We start from the raw sequence: 21,343 nt of genomic DNA on the forward strand, positions 1-21,343 counted from the left end.
TGGAAGAGGTTTCCTCTGCTCTCAAGATGTCTCTTCGAATGTAGTGCCCTTCAGGACATGCGTTGGTGTTCTCATCTATGGCGGTGTCATATGAAGTTTTCGGCAGCGCGTGTTGCTCACTGTTTCATTCCGGCGCATGGAGATGTCTGGTGCTCAGGTGCCGGTGAACCAGTCTTGCTTCCTCTTTCTTTGTTTGTATCTGCTTGTGGCTTTGGCGTTGTTATCCTTTCACCAGAGTTGCGCTCTCGCGGTGGTTAGGATTTTGAGTTTCGTTCTTCAGTGTTTGTTGGCTCCGTCAGTCACCGGTGGCTTTTATTTATTTTGGAAAGAACTTTCTCTAGTCCTTAGAGAAAGATTACATATGGAGGTTTTGGTGATTTGTGGGTCATCGGGTCTCCTTTCTCCTTGAGGCAGTATTTTTAGGCTCTGCTCCCCAGTGTCGTGTCGTTTAGTTGTTTTTCCTTGATCGAGCGTGGCCTTTTCTTTCTTTGCAGGACCTCAAGCATCAACAACAAATCTGCTGCCATTTCATCCCGATTTTCTAGCTGGTTCCGGATTTTGGAGGCGAAATGAAGCACTGCTTCTTATCTGGACTAACAAAGTCAAGAGGGAATACGAAGTCTGGTCTGAGATTGTGTGAACAATCCGGTTGTGTCGTCTTACTGAGTTGATCTATTGATTATAGTTGTATCGATTCTATTCAATATCGTGGCTTGTATGTTTTGTATTGTCCCTTCAAAGATTTTTATCGGTGATTTATATATAAAAAAAATAGTTTTGTCGATTTTATTCAGTGTGTATGTTTTGTATTTATTCATTCGGAGATTTTTATTGGTTATTTATATATATAAAAAACTCATAATAAATTGTAGAGATATATGTGAGTCGCCCAAATCATATCCTACGATATTTTACAAATTATCGTTTTTGTTTTAAAGTTTAACTAGATCTTGATCCGCGCAACTGCGCAGATGTTTGTTTTCGCTTTTAGGCATATAGTAATTTTTTTTTATACCATTACTGGTATTTTTTTTTACATTAACCATATTTTCAAATGTTTATATAACATTTCAAAACATTCACTTGTTTGATACAATTAATAACCGTCAAATGTATTTTCAGCTTTTTATTATATATTTATTTCATTGGATTTACATTTGATTATTAGACGAATTAATATACGCAAAGCTCAAAAAATTTGAAAATAAATTTGTATTTAATTTATATAAAATTTAGATTAAATATATACATATCTTATAGCATCATCATTGGTAAGAGACTGAATGAAGCCTCGCATGCTTGAAATCATAATTATTTTGTAAGTTTTTCGGATAGATCCAATCTGAAAGAGTTTGTTGTCTGGAATTTGATATATCTCTTTCACTTATATTGTCGATGAAGTGAGGCGGGACATGAGTGTTGTGGGAGTCATAGATAGTTTAAGAAATCATGATAGGTTTCAAGTGGAAGAATATCTCAAATTCAATAGGCCATCGGTTTAGCTTAAGTCCAAGTTTATTTATCTTAAAAACAGTAATGAAAGAACCGTTGGTTTCATGCTTCAGTTTTTTTTGTCTTAAATTTGTGATTTTAATTGGCTGCTGGTACGATCTTTTCTTTATACTACCACTGTTTCAATAAAATGTATGTTTTGGAATTTTTATGCATATTAAGAAAACATATGAAATTTTGATTACCTTTTTATTTTTTGTTACTAACTATTCTTTATAACTTTTAACCAATAGAATTTTAATAAACACAACTAGATTTTGATCCGCGCTTCGAAAGCGCAGAGTTTTTGTATTATAAATAAAATTGATAAATATTGTTATAAAGTCATATTATCTTGAAAAATATTTTTTTTTAAATCATATAATTTATGATTTAATTTTTTGGGATTTTTTTATATACACTTTTATATAACTTTTTTTAGGCACGGACACTTTACCCCGACTCGAAAGATCAAACAAAAACCGATTCGAAAATACATGTACGGTTCGGGGTCCGGATCTAGAAAAAATACCTATTGGGAATCTTTATGGATCTGCGGGTGTATGTTCGTCTGGGTCTACCCGAGACCTGATTGGATACCCATAGTACATGAACTCTTTTGCGTAGGTTACATATATTTGGTTATCTTGAATATGTTTTAGTATTACAGATAGTTTTTCAACTTGCGGGTCTTAGTTTTTGGTTATTTTTTCGGGTAAAATTTCACAATTTGAAAATATATTTCATGTACTGAGATAAAAAAAAATTTGGGCACTTTTCGGTTATCGGGTTAGGTTTCTAATAAAATTTCGGGTGTTTTTGTGTATTACAATATTTGTTGGGTATTTATTTGGTTTTCGGTTATCTTTTTGTGTTTCCAGTATTTTATCATGTTTTCAGATACTTCTACTTTTTCTTGTCTTAAATATCTGAACCGATCCAGACGCGTTATGTACACAAAAGTTATAAATATTTAACATGTATTTGAATTATATACCTGAACTGACCCGAATCCAAAAGGAACCAATCCAAACCCGAATCAAAAATTTTAAATACTTACATGGATCCAAATATTTAGGATCCGAAGAATCTGGGCCCGCAAGAAACTGATCCGTACGTGACCCAAAACCCAAATGTGCATGCTTACTCTCTCATTATATTTTATATGTATTTTATAAAAATTGCATTTGTTGAGTTTGTGAAACGTCAGATTTGTTTGGTAAATTTTTGGCTAATTTAATAATATAGATTTTATGGTTTTTAATAATTTAAATTTTATCATAAATATTTTTTTTTTATCATAAGTCTACCAACAAAAAAAATGTGAATAAATGGAATAAGTACTGCAGTCAAACCGAATAGTAAACACAATGACTGACCGAAAAATTTTAAAATTGCACTCACTAGGATAAGACATGCGCCTTGCGCAGGGTGAGTTTATTTGTATATATTACGATAGTTTCTTTTATATTTGATCATTTATTTATATATATAAAATATTTTTTGTTGTTATTATATAATTTCTTTCCGATGGATCGGATCAATTTTTATTAAAAATAATGGAACAAAACTATAATTAATACATTATGGGTTGATCGGATTGGACATTAAACAAATTATGACATAAAAACCTTATTTTTTTCATAGAACACATTCTTAAAAAAAGTGAACAGTATTGTTTTCACAGTTGAATTATTTTGACTTTTATCTTCCATATGGTTTTGAAAGCTTTCAAATCAACCATCGAATTGATACATGTCATTTTAATGTTTTTAGTCGTATACTTAAGGAAAACTTAAATTTTTATAATTTAAAGTCGTTTTAAAAAATTTAAAATATAACATATAAGAAAAAATCTAACATATAAGAAAAATATAACATATAAGGTGTCCTCTTTTTTGTATTTTAAAGTCGTTTAAAAAAAATAACATATAAGGTTTCCTCATTTTTGTAATTTAAAGTCATTTTAAAAAATTCAAAATATAACATATAAGAAAAAATCTAATTTTTTTATTATATGATTAATGTGATTGTTTATTTTTTTTAATAATATAAAATTAAACAAAATGAAGAAAGATGCAAAAATTGTTATCAAATCTTTATTATTCATAATCATTAATTGCCATATATATGTAAATCATATAAGGTAAATTTCGTAGCTTTTATTTAGGGAAAGAATACACACTTCTTATATTTTAGATTAATATAATGTTCTCTAGTGGACATTAAATAAATTATAACATAAAAACCTTATTTTTTTCCTCGAACACATTCTTGAAAAAGTGAACAATATTGTTTTCACAGTTGAATTATTTTGACTCTTATCTTACATATGGTTTTGAAAACTTTCAAATCAACCATCGAACTGATAAATGTCGTTTTAATGTTTTTAGTCGTATACTTAAGGAAAACTTACATTTTTGTAATTTAAAGTTGTTTTAAAAAATTCAAAATATAACATATAAGAAAAAATCTAACATATAAGAAAAATATAACATATAAGGTGTCCTCATTTTTGTATTTTAAAGTCGTTTTAAAAAAAAATAACATATAAGGTTTCCTCATTTTTGTAATTTAAAGTCATTTTAAAAAATTCAAAATATAACATATAAGAAAAAATCTAATTTTTTTATTATATGGTTAATGCGATTTTTTATTTTTTTTATAAAATTAAATTAAACAAAAATGAAAAAGGATGCAAAAATTGTTATCAAATCTTTATTATTCATAATCATTAATTGTCATATATATGTAAATCATATTAGGTAATTCTGTAGCTTTTATTTAAGGAAATAATACACACTTCTTATATTTTAGGTTAATATAATGTTCTCTAGTGGACATTAAAAAAATTATGACATAAAAACCTTATTTTTTTCCATCGAACACATTCTTGAAAAAAATGAACAGTATTGTTTCTACAGTTAAATTATTTTGACTTTTATCTTCTACATAGTCTTGAAAGCTTTCAAATCAATCATCGAATTGATGCATGTCATTTTAATGTTTTTAGTAGTATACTTAAGGAAAACTTACATTTTTGTAATTTAAAGTCGTTTTAAAAATTCAAAATATAACATATAAGGAAAAATCTAACATATAATAAAAATATAACATATAAGGAGTCCTCATTTTTGTATTTTAAAGTCGTTTTAAAAAAAATATAACATATAAGGTTTCCTCATTTTTGTAATTTAAAGTCATTTTAAAAAATTCAAAATATAACATATAAGAAAAAACTAATTTTTTTATTATATGGTTAATGTGATTGTTTATTTTTTTTATAATATAAAATTAAAAAAAATGAAGAAGGATGCAAAAATTGTTATCAAATCTTTATTATTCATAATCATTAATTGTCATATATATGTAAATCATATTAGGTAATTATGTAGCTTTTATTTAAGGAAATAATAGACACTTCTTATATTTTAGGTTAATATAATGTTCTCTAGTGGACATTAAACAAATTATGTCATAAAAACCTTATTTTTTCCATCGAACACATTCTTGAAAAAAATGAAAAGTATTGTTTCCACAGTTAAATTATTTTGACTTTTATCTTCCATATGGTTTTGAAAGTTTTCAAATCAACCATCGAATTGATACATGTCATTTTAATGTTTTTAGTCGTATACTTAAGGAAAACTTACATTTTTGCAATTTAAAGTCGTTTTAAAAAAAATCAAAATATAACATATAAAAAATTCTAACATATAATAAAAATATAACATATAAGGCGTCCTCTTTTTTTGTATTTTAAAGTCGTTTTAAAAAAAAATATATAATATATAAGGTTTCCTCATTTTTATAATTTCAAGTCATTTTAAAAAAATCAAAATATAACATATAAGAAAAAATCTAATTTTTTTATTATATGCTTAAATCGATTGTTTAATTTTTTTTAATAATATAAATTTAAACAAAAATGAAGAAGGATGCAAAAATTGTTATCAAATATTTATTATTCATAATCATTAATTGCCATATATATGTAAATCATATTAGGTAATTCCGTAGCTTTTATTTAAGGAAAGAATACACACTTCCTATATTTTAGGTTAATATAATGTTCTCTATTGTTATATAATTATGGAATAATGTGACACCATTGGAATTAAACTATACTTTATATTAGATGCTCTAGAATTCTTTGAAATGAAATTTAGAAGGCATTTAAAGTGCCACCTAGGATTTGGGGTTTTTTTTAATTAATACAAAATTAAGGTTCTAATTTTTCAAATGCTTCTCAATTAATATATAGGGGATTCCTAAGATGTAGATGCATGAGTCCATGTTAAACGATTTTGTTACATTTTAAATTAAGTATATTATTAAAATTGTTGTGTACATTTGTTAGGCTAGTGGATCCCATTATTTGAGGCTTGATTACATATTTAATAATAATTAATTTAGTTATAGGAGAAAAAATAAGAAATTAATAAATGCTATGGTATAACCTAAACTATTGTTAGCGGATAAAAAGTTCTTTCTGTTTTAATAGTATAGATTTGAAAAGTAAGATTTTGAACCATGTTTTTAATTGGATGATTGTATTAGTAAATGGTCCATCATGAACAAGTTATATATATATATTGATTGTACTTAGTAGGCATGGGCGTTCGGTGGTCCGTTCGGTTTCAATCCAGGTGATTTAGATTTTCGGATTTTCGGTGTTATGCTCATAAGTACCATTCGGTTTTTACTAATTATCAGATCGGGTTTAGTTCGGTTCCTTCTGGGTTCGGTTCGGATCGGATTTAACCAATGTTTAAAATCATACAAAAATATAATTTTAAAAACCTCAAAAATTGACCAAAAAAAATTCAAAATATACTAATTATTTACAAATCTAATTAAAATTAGTTAAACTATCTAAATTAACTAAAAAGTATTCAAAATAACAAATAAAACAAACTACAAAAATATTTTGAATACTCTAAAATATCTAAATCACCATAATAAATATATAAACAGTAACATATTTAACTAATTTCGGATATCTTCGGATCCTAATTTGGATTTCGGTTTGGTTCGGGTTATAACCAAAATCCAGAGTAGTAAACTCATAAGTCCCATTCGGATATTTTCGTAAAACAGTTTGGATTCGGTTTCGGTTTTTTTGGTTCGGGTTAAGGTTGGTACTTCGGGTTGAGTTAAAAACGTCCAGGCCTAGTACTCAGGTATGCAATTCGTTTAAATAAAGAAGTATAAACAATAAACAATAAATAGTATATATAGACGGTTGCATGCATATAAATGCACATGAGGCCGAATTTCTATAATTTGATTCTTTCTCCCTTTGGTATCAATATTAATACTAACGTATTGATAGAGAAAGAAGGAAAAATCGGGTAAATATATGGTCTTGAATAATGTATTGTTACAAACATATAAGGTAAGACCAAAAAAATAAATCTAATGAAAGGGTCCAAACAACTTTTATAGGTAGATTTTTTAGAACTCTTTCTCTTTTAATAGTATTGATTATGTTTCTAAAGTTTACAATTTAACATTAATTAATATATTGGAAAAAAATATTATATCTTTTTGAAACAATTTTTTCTTTCTAGAACATGAATCTTTTTGAAACAGAAAAAATATTATAAAACAAAAAACAATTTTTTTATCTTTTTGTTAAGCAAACTGTTATCAACAAAGTTGGTTTCTTTATTTTGGTTTCTTGATAATCTATGCAGCAATACCTAAACAAAGAACACATCAAAGTTCTATCTCCGTCAAACATCCCAAAGTCAAAACATCGTTTTTTTATCTCTGTAAGTTTATATTTCTCCAACAGTGTAACTTCCATTGTAATCTTCTTCGTCTTTCACAGATGGTTCACCACCGTTATTTATAACATTATGAAAATGCTAACTATGCATTTCGAAAATTCTTGTTGTTAAATGTTAATAGCCATCATCACTTTGTCTCTTGTATTAATATAACTAGGGGCATTGCCTCCGCGCAAGCGCGGGGTTGTGGACAGAGTTCTTGTTTCATCTCAATATTTTTTAGGGCTATTGTAGCTGTGAATTTTGCGTTTTGGGTTGATCATTGTTTTTCAAGTTTTTTTATTGTTATAGGGTTAGAGTTGTGATGATGAACTGTGTATGCACTGTTGTGCACTCACGAATAACTAAATTGTGTTAGTAATGTGATTGATATAGTTTGTGGTGTTGTTTGCTGTGTCACTGAAACTTATTGTTTGTTTGTCTTTTTAATTTGTTACTTGTATTGTTGAGATTACATAAATTATATTAAGGTTGTTGAGAGTACCTTTTGTTTCTGGATATTTTTTCTCCAGTTTAGTTGTGTAAGTTGTGTGTATTAAGTAATAATTTTTTTTGTTCTTATTATGTTAATTATATGTTTTTTTTATTTTTAAACTTGTTGCTTTTACCGGACCTTTAAAACAAATATATGAAGACTTGTAGAAATAACTATAAAAAGAGTGACAATTAGTATTTGGGCCTTAATGAGTTTTAAACGAATATATGTATTTCTCATAGGAAGATAATAGCATTGGTTTTCTGACATTGAGCATGTAAGCTATTTTCATAAGAGAAGAGGAGTGAGTAGGTGGACATGTTTGTCTGTTAGGATTGTCTCTTGTATCTCCTAGTGTGGTTGTGTTTGTTTCTCTTTTATTTGATGGGTAATATGTAAACAAAAATCATTGTTAGTTGTATTTATCAGAGTTTGTAACTTACTCTTCTTTTTTGTTTAGGTAATTTCACTGATCTTGGTTGTCGTCTTCTTTGTAAGCATCTGCGAAAGTAAGTTTGTAAATTGTTAAATAGTTGGTCGTGTAGTTTGTATTTGTTTATCTGGCTCAATGTATGTGTCGTTGAGTTTTAGTTGAGTTGATTGGTTTGGTATATTTGTTTTGAAGTTTATTTGTAAGATTAGACGAAAAGAGAGGTGATCATTAATGATTCGTCCTTTTTGGGATTCTAGTTTTTGGTGTTTTGATTGTTTGGGTTAATTGTGGTTTCTTTTAAGCTATAAATAAAGATTTGTGTAAAATTAGATTGATAAGTAAGAGAGATAAATAGACGACTACAAATATTGGGTAGAAAATATATTTGATTATTGATGTTAGCACAATGTAGAAAGTAATATAAAGGGAATTATGTGTTGATTGTTTCTTACGGATCAATGAGGAGACGAATAACGACTTGAGTTGTTTCTTTGGTGAGGTGAGAGCCCTGGACAGAACGGATTTGCCCGCAAATTTTAATTCAGTTTCTCCACATGTTCATGTATTACTTTCATAAATATATATTAGGTTCGGCCATCAATGTACGAAGTATCATTTAGCTTAGTGGTATAAATGTTGGTGTTTATATCTCAATAACCCGGGTTCGAACCAATAACTTGACACTTTTTCACACTTTTTAAAAATGGGACCCACAAAACGGTGACGTGGCGCGCTAAGGAGTGAGCAAAAACTCAACTATTATAATATAGATTGACATATCATACTTAAATTGGAATTGCTGAAATAACTTAGGGACACTATGTTTGATTGGTTTACAGTTTACTTAATAGATTCGGTAGTATAGTAATAATATTTATTGTTCAAAAAGAAGTAATAACTAGATTTTGATCCGCGCTTTCGCGCGGGTGTTTTTTTTTAATTTGAATATTGAATTTTATTATTATTTAACAATTTTTTATGTTTTTATATGTATAACCTTATATTTCAAGTATTGCATTTTCATAAATTGATCCAAGTGATATATTATATAAGTTACTTTTTCTTTGATCCATATTGTGTGTGCCTAAATAATATATATTATATTTTTTTAGGTAAAAAAATTATGATTAGATTTTTGCAAATAAATAAGTATTTTGACCAAAAATTAATATATTGTATTCTGATAATATTTTGACCAAAAATAAGTTTAGAATTTTAATATGAAGCTACTAACCTTAATTTTTTCGAATCTTATAGTTTACTTTAAATATAGTTGGATAGATTATACATAAATGAAAAAACTTCACCTTAATATTTTTAAAAAGTAAGCTATTGTTATATATTTATATTATTTGATATTTTATAATTGAAGTATTAGAATATCAAAAAAAAAAAAATCAGTTTGGTTCAATATATATATAACTTATTTAAATAATATATTATAATGATTATGTATAGATAAAAATAAATATTAATCAACAAAATGAGGCTTTATACTATTTGATACTTTATAGCATTAGAATATAAAAAAAAAATCAGTTTAGTTCAATATATATATATATATATATAAAGAATATATTATAATGATTACGTATAGATAAAAAAACATATGAATCAAATAAACGTTAGAGATTTGATTTTCAATTGGTTTACTATATTTCTGCAATCTAATTAATACATATGACTGTCTTAACTTTTTTGGCAGGTAAATATTGTTTACATATTTGCAAAATTTTCTACAGAATAGATTATATTTTAGTTTACTTTCAAAATTTCCTAGTATGTGATACAAACGAACTGGTTGGTTACTCAAACCGTACAATTTAAATACATAATGACCGAAACAGAACCTGTTCAAACCAAAAAAAAAAAGAACTTGTTGTCTACCTTATACCAAAATTATATTTGTAATATATGTATAGGATCGCATCAGTATCCTAAGTTATATATTGTATATCGCGTTCAACTTGTAAGGGTCATAATCATAAGTCAAAAAAATTTTAATTATACGATGTGCATATTTTCTAGAATCGAAATATATATTTTTTGTGCACAATCGAAATAGTTTTTAAGTATAAGATGTTAAACTATATCGGCCCAAATAATAGGTGTACATTGTATACAATTAATGGGCTCCGAGGATATCCAACATTCAAGGCCTACACGAGAAAGTATGGTAAACACTAATAATACACCCGAATATAATTTGAAGACGACTGTGTGTTTGATCCCAATGAAAATCATTAGAATGAGCAAATAAAACAAAATGTGTTATAAATCATGGAGTGTATTGCCGGGTCTGGCCCAATACCTAGAAGATGGAGAGATGGCCGAAGCCTAGAGAAAGGAGAGAGAGAGCCGACTTCAGGAGAGAGAGAGGCGACCACAAAGCTTGGAGAAAAGGAAATCCTTTCTTTTTCCTAGTAGATGTAATCTTTCCATTATTATGTATTAGTAGTTTTCCTAATCCCAGTGAGTTTAGGTTTTGGATACTTTCCATTTATCTTCATCTTGTAATCCTTATATAAAGGAACCCCTTGATCATTAAAAAAACATAGAGAAACATTCAGTCTCTAAACTCTCTATTTACAACACGTTATCATCACGATAGACTCCAAAAACCCCGAGACAAAACCTAACCTAAGATCCGTCACAAATAAATCCTAAACCAGGCGCAACTTAAAATAGATCTATCTCTCAAACCCTGAGAAACCAGACGACGATCCACATATCATCTTGAAGCTCTTGACGAGACGAATCCATCAGCGTAAACCATTCGTCGATCCGATCTCAGACGCACCCTCACTCACAGAAACAATACGCGGCGCCGTCTTGGTCTTTTGGAACCCTAATCCGAACCAACAAGATTTTCTAGCCAAATTCAAATCCTGTGAAAGATAAGTTTATCATACCTTAGTTGTTTGATGATATCTTGTTCAGATTATGGTGTTCATGTAATCTAATACTCCTTGTTTTTATTTCATGAGCTGAGAGGAGTTGGTGCAAAGATCTAATCCCGAAGAACCCTAACTTGTTCTTGCTTCCGTTCCGGCTTGCAAACACCTGATCAGCTAAAGCCCTTAAGCGTTCCTGATCCTAGACATTCGCAGTTTCATGTTCACAACAAAGCCAGCCTACGTTCGCATCACAACCAGGTTGAGTTCCCAATCAACCAGCTCGCGAACTCGATAAGAAGAACACGCGTCCGTCTCAGCCTCATCTCGCGACCCCGACTGCAAGCGTCCGTCTCGACTCGAGACCCGATAGGAAGAAGACAGCTCGCGTCAGTGTCGCAGCTCACGTCCGAGGTTCATCCGTTCATCTTGGAGGTCCGGTTTCTACAATCTGTAAAACAAAGGTAATCCTAATTCTGCGAACATGAAATCGAACCTGGTTGTTTTGTAAAGATTGAAACCCTAAAAGATAATCTCTAAAACTAAAAGCCATAGGTTAAGTAGATCAATCCCCTATGAGTAAATTGAAGCTATATAAGTTCGATCTAAACCTAAGAACGAGATTGATCTATTGATCAATTAAAATCAGAACCTTAGGTTTTTTGAATCTCAAATCAAATCCCCTTGATCAAAGATCAAAGTTTTCGAAATCCCCTAAAACCCTAGTTTTGGAAAATCGGTTTTAATTTTGATTTGAAACTTGAGTGTTTGAGTGATCGCCTAGAGCTATGATTAGGATTGTTTTAAAACTTGAATCTGAATCTTGTTTAAACTAAAACCCTAATCTCGAATTTTAAAATTCCTAAAGGCCTTGAAACCTTGAATCTCTCATTACTTAAAGCTTGAAAGATTGATTTAAAGAATTTACATATTGAATGAGAGTTAGGTTGCTAGATTCTAAAACCTAATAGATATGCAACTAAGAAATAGGATTGAATGCATTTAGATCACGTTTTGTATATGGCCGTGTGGCCTAATACATTGTTCATACTTGTGGCCTTGTGCCCTTGATTGATTGAAAGCAGTGTGGCTTAGTGCACATCTAAGTGGCTGTATGGCCTAGTATCTGGATGGTCATATGACCAGGATTGCATCATGATCCGATCCTTAAAGATCGTTGTATCACTAATATGGCTGTATGGCCTAAGCATCACATTGCAAAACCGTGTGGCTTAAGCATTATAATAGACTTATGAAAGCATATGCACTGATTATTTGAATTGGTTGCAAGAATTCTAAATCAATGAATTGATTGATAATATGATTTCAGATGCCGAGATTTAAACCCATGGATTATGCCATTCTAAATCTCTCTGGAGATAATTATCTAGAATGGGCAATGAACACTTCAGTTACCCTGAAATCAAGAGGACTCGTAAGGAGTATCATTCAGGGTGATTATGCAACTAGAAGTGAAAAGTTAAGAGCCATTACAATAATGCGCCATCATCTCACTGAGGAACTGAGAAATCAGTATCTACATATTGAGAATCTTCGTGACCTTTGGACAGAATTAAAGTCTAGATACACTATGGTATTATTACCAAAGGTCAAACATGAATGGATGAGTCTCAGATTCCAAGACTTTGAAACAGTGGCCGAGTTTCATTTTGCCTTGTCCAGGGTCGTGTACCAACTGAGATTATGTGGAGAAGAGGTAACAGATAATGATTGTCTATTCAAGACATACTCCACATTCCATCCAGAAGATTTGTTGTCAAAACATATCTACATAGAAAGAGGTTCTACCACTTACAATGACCTGATCTCTTGCCTAACGGTGATTGAGAATAACAAGGTACTAAAGAGGAGCAGTGAGATGAGATACCCTGATACAAATGAGACCGATATAGATCAGGATGAATCCAAGAGAGTCGTGTCCAATATAACTCAAGGAGTGGCCGGCATATCTATTGACTAAGAGGGATCTCGACATTTTATTTTGAAGTCCTTGATTTGTGATTTGCTTTAACCTAATTGTCATTCACGATTTTATATATACAATGGAATTGGTTTTTAATTCATTATCTTGCCTGATCTTACTTGAACATATGAATGATTCTATTTTTTCCTAAAGGGCATAATACCAAGTAAGAAATCATGAAAGGGGTATAGTAAGCATAGTAAAGAAACTATGGCTAAGGCATTGCCTTAAAAGGCATCATACACACCTAAAAGAACATGTGACCCATTGAAGTTATAATGTATGGTTTCCAAGTAGAAACAATGGGTAAGGAAGGAAACAAGTTCCTTTAGATTTTTCCTTCAAGTTCCTTTAGATTTTAAGAAGAAAAACGCCTAAGACCTTGAAAGAAAGTGGTCGAGACTATACCGATGATCTCTACTGATCAAAACTATGCTACAGATCAGTATGATAAAGAGGCAAGAGATGTGGTAACCATATTGAGATAACACCACGAAATTTTACACTATATGACATGATAGGATTAGCCATCCTAAAGTCTAAACCTGATGAAAAGGCACAGAGTTATCCCATAAAAGATCTCACGTTGTGAAACATGTACACAAAGGGAAACTCATTAGGCTTAATTGTCCCAAGCACCATGACCTTATAGTATGGTCATGAGGGGGAGAGAGGATAAACCCATGATCAATACTACAAGTTCGTATACCACTATGGTCTAAAACACCATGTTATATGGCTCGGTCATTACTCGGCCATAAAGGACAATTCCTCGGCCGTAGAGGCCACGATACAAATGGCCAAACCAAAGAGGCCATTACCCGGCTGAAGAGACCATGAGAATAAACGACTCGGCCGTGACTTGGCCGCATAGTGCAGGCTTGGCCGCACGCAATCCATTAACTATAAAGGTTCGGCCAAGTAAGCCATTACCTATAAAAGGTTCGGCCATGTAAGCCATTATCTATAAGACTAAGATTCTAAAGTCTATAAGCTTGGAGACATTATGTTTTACATGTATAGAATAATAATATGATCATATGCATCAGGCCATATAAGTGAGCATAGATATTCCCATCTCAGATTGAATACGGGTCATAAAACCAGACATACACCATCTTAAGAGATTTTAAATACACCACCACAGATATATGTGTGCCGTCTAAGATGGAACCTCAGAAGAGGATTGGGAATATATGTTGGATAAGAATAGGACTTTCTCCACGAATTCAAAGAGACCGTGAGCCAAATTATGGGTGATCAAATAGTGGCCAGGTACACGGATTGCATGATCAATGAATCCATCTATCCAACATCATAAGGAGAAAGCTATAAGCTGGTACAAAGAGAAAAGAAAGAATTATAAAAGAATGAATGGTATCAACCATCATGGTCTTGGCAAAGATCCTCGGATTAGAATTGTAGACGTCCAAATAAAGAAAGATTATAAAAGGCTAGCTAATCAAGATGCCAGACACTGACCCGAATAGAAAAGAATGACTAAGTCATAAACCAGCTTAGCACCAAACGAAATCTAATGTCCTAGAAGAGGCATAGTCAAGTTGCTATAGAGTCTATACAAGATAGGCCAAGTGTTCCATAAGATAAAGGAATCTCGGATAGAAAAATGGTGCATAGAATACAGATCCGAGATTATAAGAGAAACCATACCAGACATTGAGAAAAGGCTGCGCAGCTACACATCTAAGATACCAAAACATGTAGTGTTGGGACGTCAAGCTACTACGTAATAAAGGTCCTGGATAATAAGATCTCAAATCTATAGATCATGTCTGGAACATAATGGAACCACATGAAAGTGTCGACACACACAAACACATTTGTATAAAGATACATAAAGTTATAGCACTTGAACATAAAGAAATGAACGAGGATCATGAACCCACAAAAGAGTACTCATACAATCATAAAAGATCATAGAGATTAGTAAAGATGAAACGTGGAGGTTCAAAGTATCTAAAAGAGAGATGGGCGTATTGGCCATATACATATACAGAAACGCCATCTGATAAACCAGTGAAATAGATGGATCTTGTGAGATAAAGAAACCGTGAGAGAAGGCACATGATCACGAGGTCTAAGAGTGTTCATGTCTTCATACTTAACAGCATTAGATTATAGCTTGTTACACAAGGTACTCACAGAGATCAAAGGAACAAATTATAAGGAGATAAACTCCTATGTGGTGGATGCTGCTACAGATTTTCGAAATTGACAATGGTCTGGTCATAAGAAAGATATTAGATACAAATGATGTAGTAAGAAGCATATGGATCACTGGATAAGATGAAAGAACAGCTTCGTTCCTAAGCTGATTCATGGACTGAAACATAAAGCAGTTGCATATAGTATGTAAAAGAAATTGATCACGCATGATCATTGATCTTGGAGTTGTATAAAAGACAATCCAATACAGTCTATATATTTGAAATTCCTTGTGATTATATTAAACCTAAAAGAGGTTAGTAGGCATAGAATAAATCTATGTGGGTGTCCGACCATAAGCGTCCGGCCCCGGCCCTTCAAACTAAAGATGTCCGACTCTGTCCGTCTAAGGGCGTCCGACTCTTCAGCAAAGAACGTCTGGCTCTTCTACTAGACGCGTCTGGCTTTTAAGACTAAAAGGGGTCTGGCCCTTCTTCTTGATCACAGGCTAGTAGAGACAAAAGATCAACCAGATACAAATGTATTGTAATCCATAAGCTTGTGAGAGCCGAGATCTATGACCTAATAATATATATTTCAGTGTGTGATATAATCCACAGCAACAGAGGTCATGAGACACCATCAAGAGATGGATAAAGGACTACAATATCCGAGATAGATATGGTACTACCTAAAGCAAGAAATATCGATGTCCACATGTGAGATACATGAACAGTGTTCGGCTACAGAGCCATAATGAGAGATTATAAACTCACATCAATGATCATTGATCTTGAACACTCATGAGACAAGTAGTGGACATGTATAGACAAGGTCTATGACCCAGACATGGATCGGCCAGATCGACATAGGTTCATGATAACCATGTCTAGTACATTGTCCATAAGTACTTATTTTGTCCGATCAAAGTAAAGAGTTAACAATAGACAATCACGTCTAGACTATGGACATATGCAAACACGATTTGCAAAGACCCAATAGTGATCTCCGAGGACAATGTGATTCACATTGCTTAGCACATATGCTTTACCGGGACACTCGATGTCAAAGGACATGAGAAACGACCTAAGAAGTCGAAGTGGTCTAATTACGGTTCAGTAATGAAACTGGCCGATTACTTCCATCCTATACATACAGGAAATATCACGCACCAAGATGCGTAGAATGTAGAACCTACACTGAGGTTCACATCCGGGGGAGTAGTGCGTGTTATACTATTTTTCCTTCATCATGGTTTTGTCTCACTGGGTTTTCCTAATAAGGTTTTAATGAGGCAACATGAAGCGTACTACAGATCATGTATGGTTATGGCATCCAAGGAGAAGTGTTATAAATCATGGAGTGGATGGTTATGGCAAACAAGGGGGAGTACTACAAATTATGTATGGTTATTGCATCCAAGGGAGAGTGTTATAAATCATGGAGTGGATTGCCATTAACCAGGCCCGGCTCAAGACCGGCCCAATACCTATAAGATGGAGAGATGGCCGAAGCCTAGAGAGAGGAGAGAGAGAGAGCCGACTTCAGGAGAGAGAGAGGCGGCCACAAAGCTTGGAGAAAAGGAAACTCTTTCCTTTTCCTAGTAGATGTAATCTTTCCATTATTATGTATTAGTAGTTTTCATAATCCTAGTGAGTTTAAGTTTTGGATACTTTCCATTTATCTTCATTTTGTAATCCTTATATAAAGAAACCCCTTGATCATTAATAAAAACATAGAGAAACATTCTGTCTCTAAACTCTCTATTTACAACAAAATGTCAATTCTTTGTAAATATTAAAAAAAATTAAAAATTAATTACTATTTGTACTCATGTTTTAATATTTTTATTTGTACTAATTGTTGCTATGCTAAAATTATATTTGTAAGAAATCTCTAAAATATTGGGAAGTTGGTGGTTTTAATTAATTAAGCTTTTTAATGTTAGCTTAAAATAAAATGTATGGTTGAATAAATAAAATAATACATTTATTTAAAATTATGACTTTCTAAGGGAGGGTCGAAACTAAAAAAATCGCACGTCAGGTAAGTTATGATTTTTATTTTAATAGACTTGGATTATTTGGATTCTACAGAAGCCTAATATCGTTTCAAAACATAAATGGGCCAAACTGAAACAGTCATGTTAAAAGGCCTAATTAACAACAGCCGTCCGATCGCTAAAAGTAAAGATCCGAGCGTTACTTCAAATTTCGAAAACCCGACCGTTGGGTGGTATCATCATCATCCTGAGAAGACAAAAATTATTAATTTAATTAATTATTAAAAAAGTCTTTTTGTCTTGTTCATATCTATAAGCTCGTGAAGGTTTCGAGTAAGATCTATTAGCTTGCGGTGAAGATCTACCATGACGAGACGGCGCCATGGCTGGCAAAGACCTTTTCACACATTACAGGTTTAGAAATCAATCAATCTCTTTCTTCTTGATCTATCGAGCTCATGAATATCTTGATTGAATAGAATTTTGAGCTTTGGTGCAGATCGTAGGAGCTGTTATCTTTAGTGTTCTGGTCGCATCTTTCTATGTCTTCCTCGGCTTCTTTCTCGGGAATCGAATAGCTATCATCACGCTTCTCTCGCTCTTCTCTTTTGTGGTAAGTTAAAAAAAAGTGGTTTTGTTGTGATAGAATCTCGAAAGTGATTGAGGGTTTTTGTTGTTTTCAAGGCGGGTTCGGTTATAGCTCTGTTCGTTAGATGCACGGCGATTGATCCTACGGATAAGACTAGTGCTAAGAAGAGGAGAAGGGCGAAATCGAAAGGAGTGCTGATGAAGCTGAGAGTGAAGGTTGTTTTGAGCCAAGTCGTTGTGAGGTTTTTCAGGAGGCTAGAGAGGAAGATCTTGAGGAACTTTATAAGACGGACGTATTTGGATCCGTGGAAAAGCAGCGTGCAGCTTGAACCGCTTCTTCCGTTTCCACTTGTCATGAAAGATGACGCTGTTACACCAGACCCTAAAGAGGACGAAGATGATATCTCTTATTGCTCACTTTGTGATTTAGAGGTAAAGTAATGTGTATATATATATTTATATATATATATATATTGACATGTGAGAGGAGCTAAGGCCTTATATTGATTGTTCTAGGTTAAACGCAGCAGTAAGCATTGCAGGACATGTAACCGGTGTGTTGAAGGGTTTGATCACCATTGCAGTGTATGTTTCTTTACAGTTTCTTAATACTCTTGTTCTGTTTTGGACCACTGATATATATATATATAAAAGTTTTCTTTTGTGTAAATTAGTGGCTTAACAACTGCGTTGGGAAAAGGAATTACACCACTTTCATACTCCTGATGGTTTTCGTCTTGCTCATGGTGTGTGTGTGTTGCCTGCCTCTCTCTTTTCAACTACTTAAAGTTTATGATATTGACTAGCTTTTTTTTGTTGTTGCAACAGTTAATGATTGAAGGGGGATCAGCTGTTGCCGTATTTGTCAGATGTTTTGTGGACAAAAAAGGGGTCGAAACCGAATTGAAGAGAAGGCTACATGTAGAGTTCCCTAGATGGGTTCTTGCTACAATATCTGTATAGTTTCTTTCTTTATACATATGCTTCTCTCTCGTTAAAGCTAATGCAGCTTATTTATGCTTATCAAGTTTATATTTTTTAACAGGTTATGTTGGTTTTGTTAACGGCTTACGGCTCGGCAGCTATGGGACAGCTTTTCCTCTTCCATGTGGTTCTAATAAGAAAGGTTAACTCTTACAGTTCCTAGCTAGCAGGATGATTCCGTTTGTAGTTTTCTTTCTTTTGACATTTTAGTGCTCAAATACTTGCCAGGGGATAAGAACATATGACTATATATTAGCAATGAGGGAGGAGAATCAGTTTACACAAGTGGACCCTTTTGATGAATTGGATTCATCTTCTGATGAAAGCTCAGATTTTGATTCACCTGAAAGACCAAGACAAACATTAATCTCCAAGTTCATGTGCAGTAAAACTAATGAGGTGAATATAACCAAAGAGATCATAACTCTTTTGTGCTTCTTTTGTTGGCACTTTTTCATAGATTATATTCTGTGTTTTGTTTTTTTAATTGGCAGAATCATCAGAAGAGACTATCCATAAAAGTAGAAGGAGATGGGCGTTCACCTTCTTCCACGCTGACCAACAAGAAACCGGGCTTTCATGTAACCATAAACCCATGGAAACTGATCACTCTAAGCAGTGAAAAGGCGCTACAAGCAGCTGAGAAAGCAAGGGAGAGACTGAGGAAGACTAAACCGGTTTCCGAGTCCGGAGAAGATTCACTTAAGCCACTTCCATTAGAGACGAAGTTTGGACTTTTGTTAGATCCAGACAATAACAACAGTGTGTTAGAACCATCAATACCTGGAGCGGTTAAACTTCATGTCTCACCAGGGAAGTTTTCTAGCCCACGAAGAAGGTTCTCAGGCTCTTCTTCTACCACTGTGCCATCTCCCAAACAAAAATACAGGAGTAACTTTGACTTGAAGCTAACTGAAGTATCTAAAGAGCTTGAAAGTTACATCTCAAGGCAAGTTCTGTGTTCTGTGATAAAGCAAGATGGAAGTGAAGCATCACCAAGATGAAGAAAAAAAAAGACCAAGTGTTGTTTCTGGTTGTTGTTGATTACATGTTTTATTGGTTGTCATTGTTCTCAGTCTCTGGGAAATATTTAAGATCTGATTAAACTATTGCCTCGCCTTGTTCAACATTTATAGAGTGTATATATATGTTTATGAGATGTAAAACAATGGTTGTTTAGGAAATTTGGCTAATTGGGCCATATTTTAGGAATGAATTTTTTTCCTTGTACTTTTGGGTCTATAAATTTGTTCAAATTTACCTTTGAGTTTTTTTAATACGAAATTAACCCTTTCATTAAACGAATAACATAATTTAACATAATTTACTTAACTTTAAAATAGTAATTATATTTTGAAAAATTCTCTAGGATGACTCTACCTAAATAAACAATTAATAAAAATTTAAATTAAAAATAAAATTTTGAAAATAATTTCAAAAAGAATTTTTGGATTTCAAAATAAAAAATTCAAATTTTTTTTGGAAAAAAAATAAAAAATAAAAAGTTCGGATTCAAATACATATTATTCGAAAATAATAGAATAAAATTTATTTTATTTTATTTTATTATTTTTAGGTTCTTCTGAAAGAATTGTTCCTATATTTATTAATTTTTAGTAAAAAATGAAAATAACACTAAAAGTCTCGTTTTCCTCGTTTTCCTCGTTTTCCTCGTTTACTTAGAAGTTAAGGAGTATGCTGACTTCCTGACATATCTACATATCTACTTATTTGGTTACCAGTTTAATAAGCAAGAGATAGGGAAAAAGAAGAAAGGAAGAAGGTCGTTGAATAAAAAAGGGATGAATTCAACGTGACTTTTGTTGACTTCTATGATCAAAATGATAACCTTTACAAAAGCAAGGATTGTCCTTTCGTCTAAATAGACCGTGGGCTGTTTCTCGTTTATGTAGAAGTTAAGGAGTATGGTGACCGCCTGATTTCGTCTAAATATCTGCTCATTTAGTTATCAGTTTGATTTCAGATTTGTTGATCAATTTTTTTTTGATTTTTCGGCTACAAAGAGATAAAAAGCATTTAGTGAGTCATAAAGTTTAGTTTGCTTTTGTTTTAGCTATTTCTTTTAATTTCCAGTACGGTCTAGTAAAAAATATTAGGAACAGACTAATATCCAAAAAGATTAGATTCAGTTTTGAATAATTTTGGAGAAATAAAATAAATTTGGGTTACTCGGGTTGCTCATTTAAAATATTAGGTAATTCAGACTATTTATATATAAATATTTATTTATACATACACTTTAATTTGGATTAAAAATCTCATGCTGAGATACTTTTAATGGAAATGCTCTTTACTTTTACTTTTAATGGAGGTGCTCTTAGCTGAAAGTCTTTACTTTGTAGAGAATTACTATACTATACATAAAAATCGTAATTCTTAAGTATAGGAATCACATCTACCTTTTTATACAACGGATGACAAAAATCTCACAAATAATATTCTCTACAAATTAAATTTGGAATTTTGTTTAATTATTAGACAGTAAATTATCTGAAAAGTATATTCGGGTT

General features: G+C 31.9%; 2 protein-coding genes across 2 annotated transcripts; both read left to right on the forward strand.

Annotated features, from left to right (window-relative positions):
- The first annotated feature begins 12,436 nt into the window (after positions 1-12,436).
- Positions 12,437-13,069, forward strand: LOC125582339. Its single transcript, XM_048748984.1, has one exon. The coding sequence runs from the start codon at positions 12,437-12,439 to the stop codon at positions 13,067-13,069; it is 633 nt and encodes a 210-aa protein (XP_048604941.1).
- A 4,404-nt stretch (positions 13,070-17,473) lies between these two features.
- LOC106381607 (protein S-acyltransferase 18) lies at positions 17,474-20,042 on the forward strand. Its single transcript, XM_013821526.3, has 9 exons — positions 17,474-17,654; positions 17,740-17,853; positions 17,925-18,260; positions 18,345-18,413; positions 18,503-18,574; positions 18,657-18,785; positions 18,874-18,954; positions 19,041-19,211; positions 19,307-20,042. The coding sequence occupies exons 1-9, from the start codon at positions 17,607-17,609 to the stop codon at positions 19,814-19,816; spliced, it is 1,530 nt and encodes a 509-aa protein (XP_013676980.1). The 5' UTR covers positions 17,474-17,606; the 3' UTR covers positions 19,817-20,042.
- Positions 20,043-21,343: the final 1,301 nt, after the last annotated feature.

Source organism: Brassica napus, chromosome C2 (genome assembly GCF_020379485.1).
Source record: "Brassica napus cultivar Da-Ae chromosome C2, Da-Ae, whole genome shotgun sequence".
Classification (NCBI taxonomy): domain Eukaryota; kingdom Viridiplantae; phylum Streptophyta; class Magnoliopsida; order Brassicales; family Brassicaceae; genus Brassica; species Brassica napus.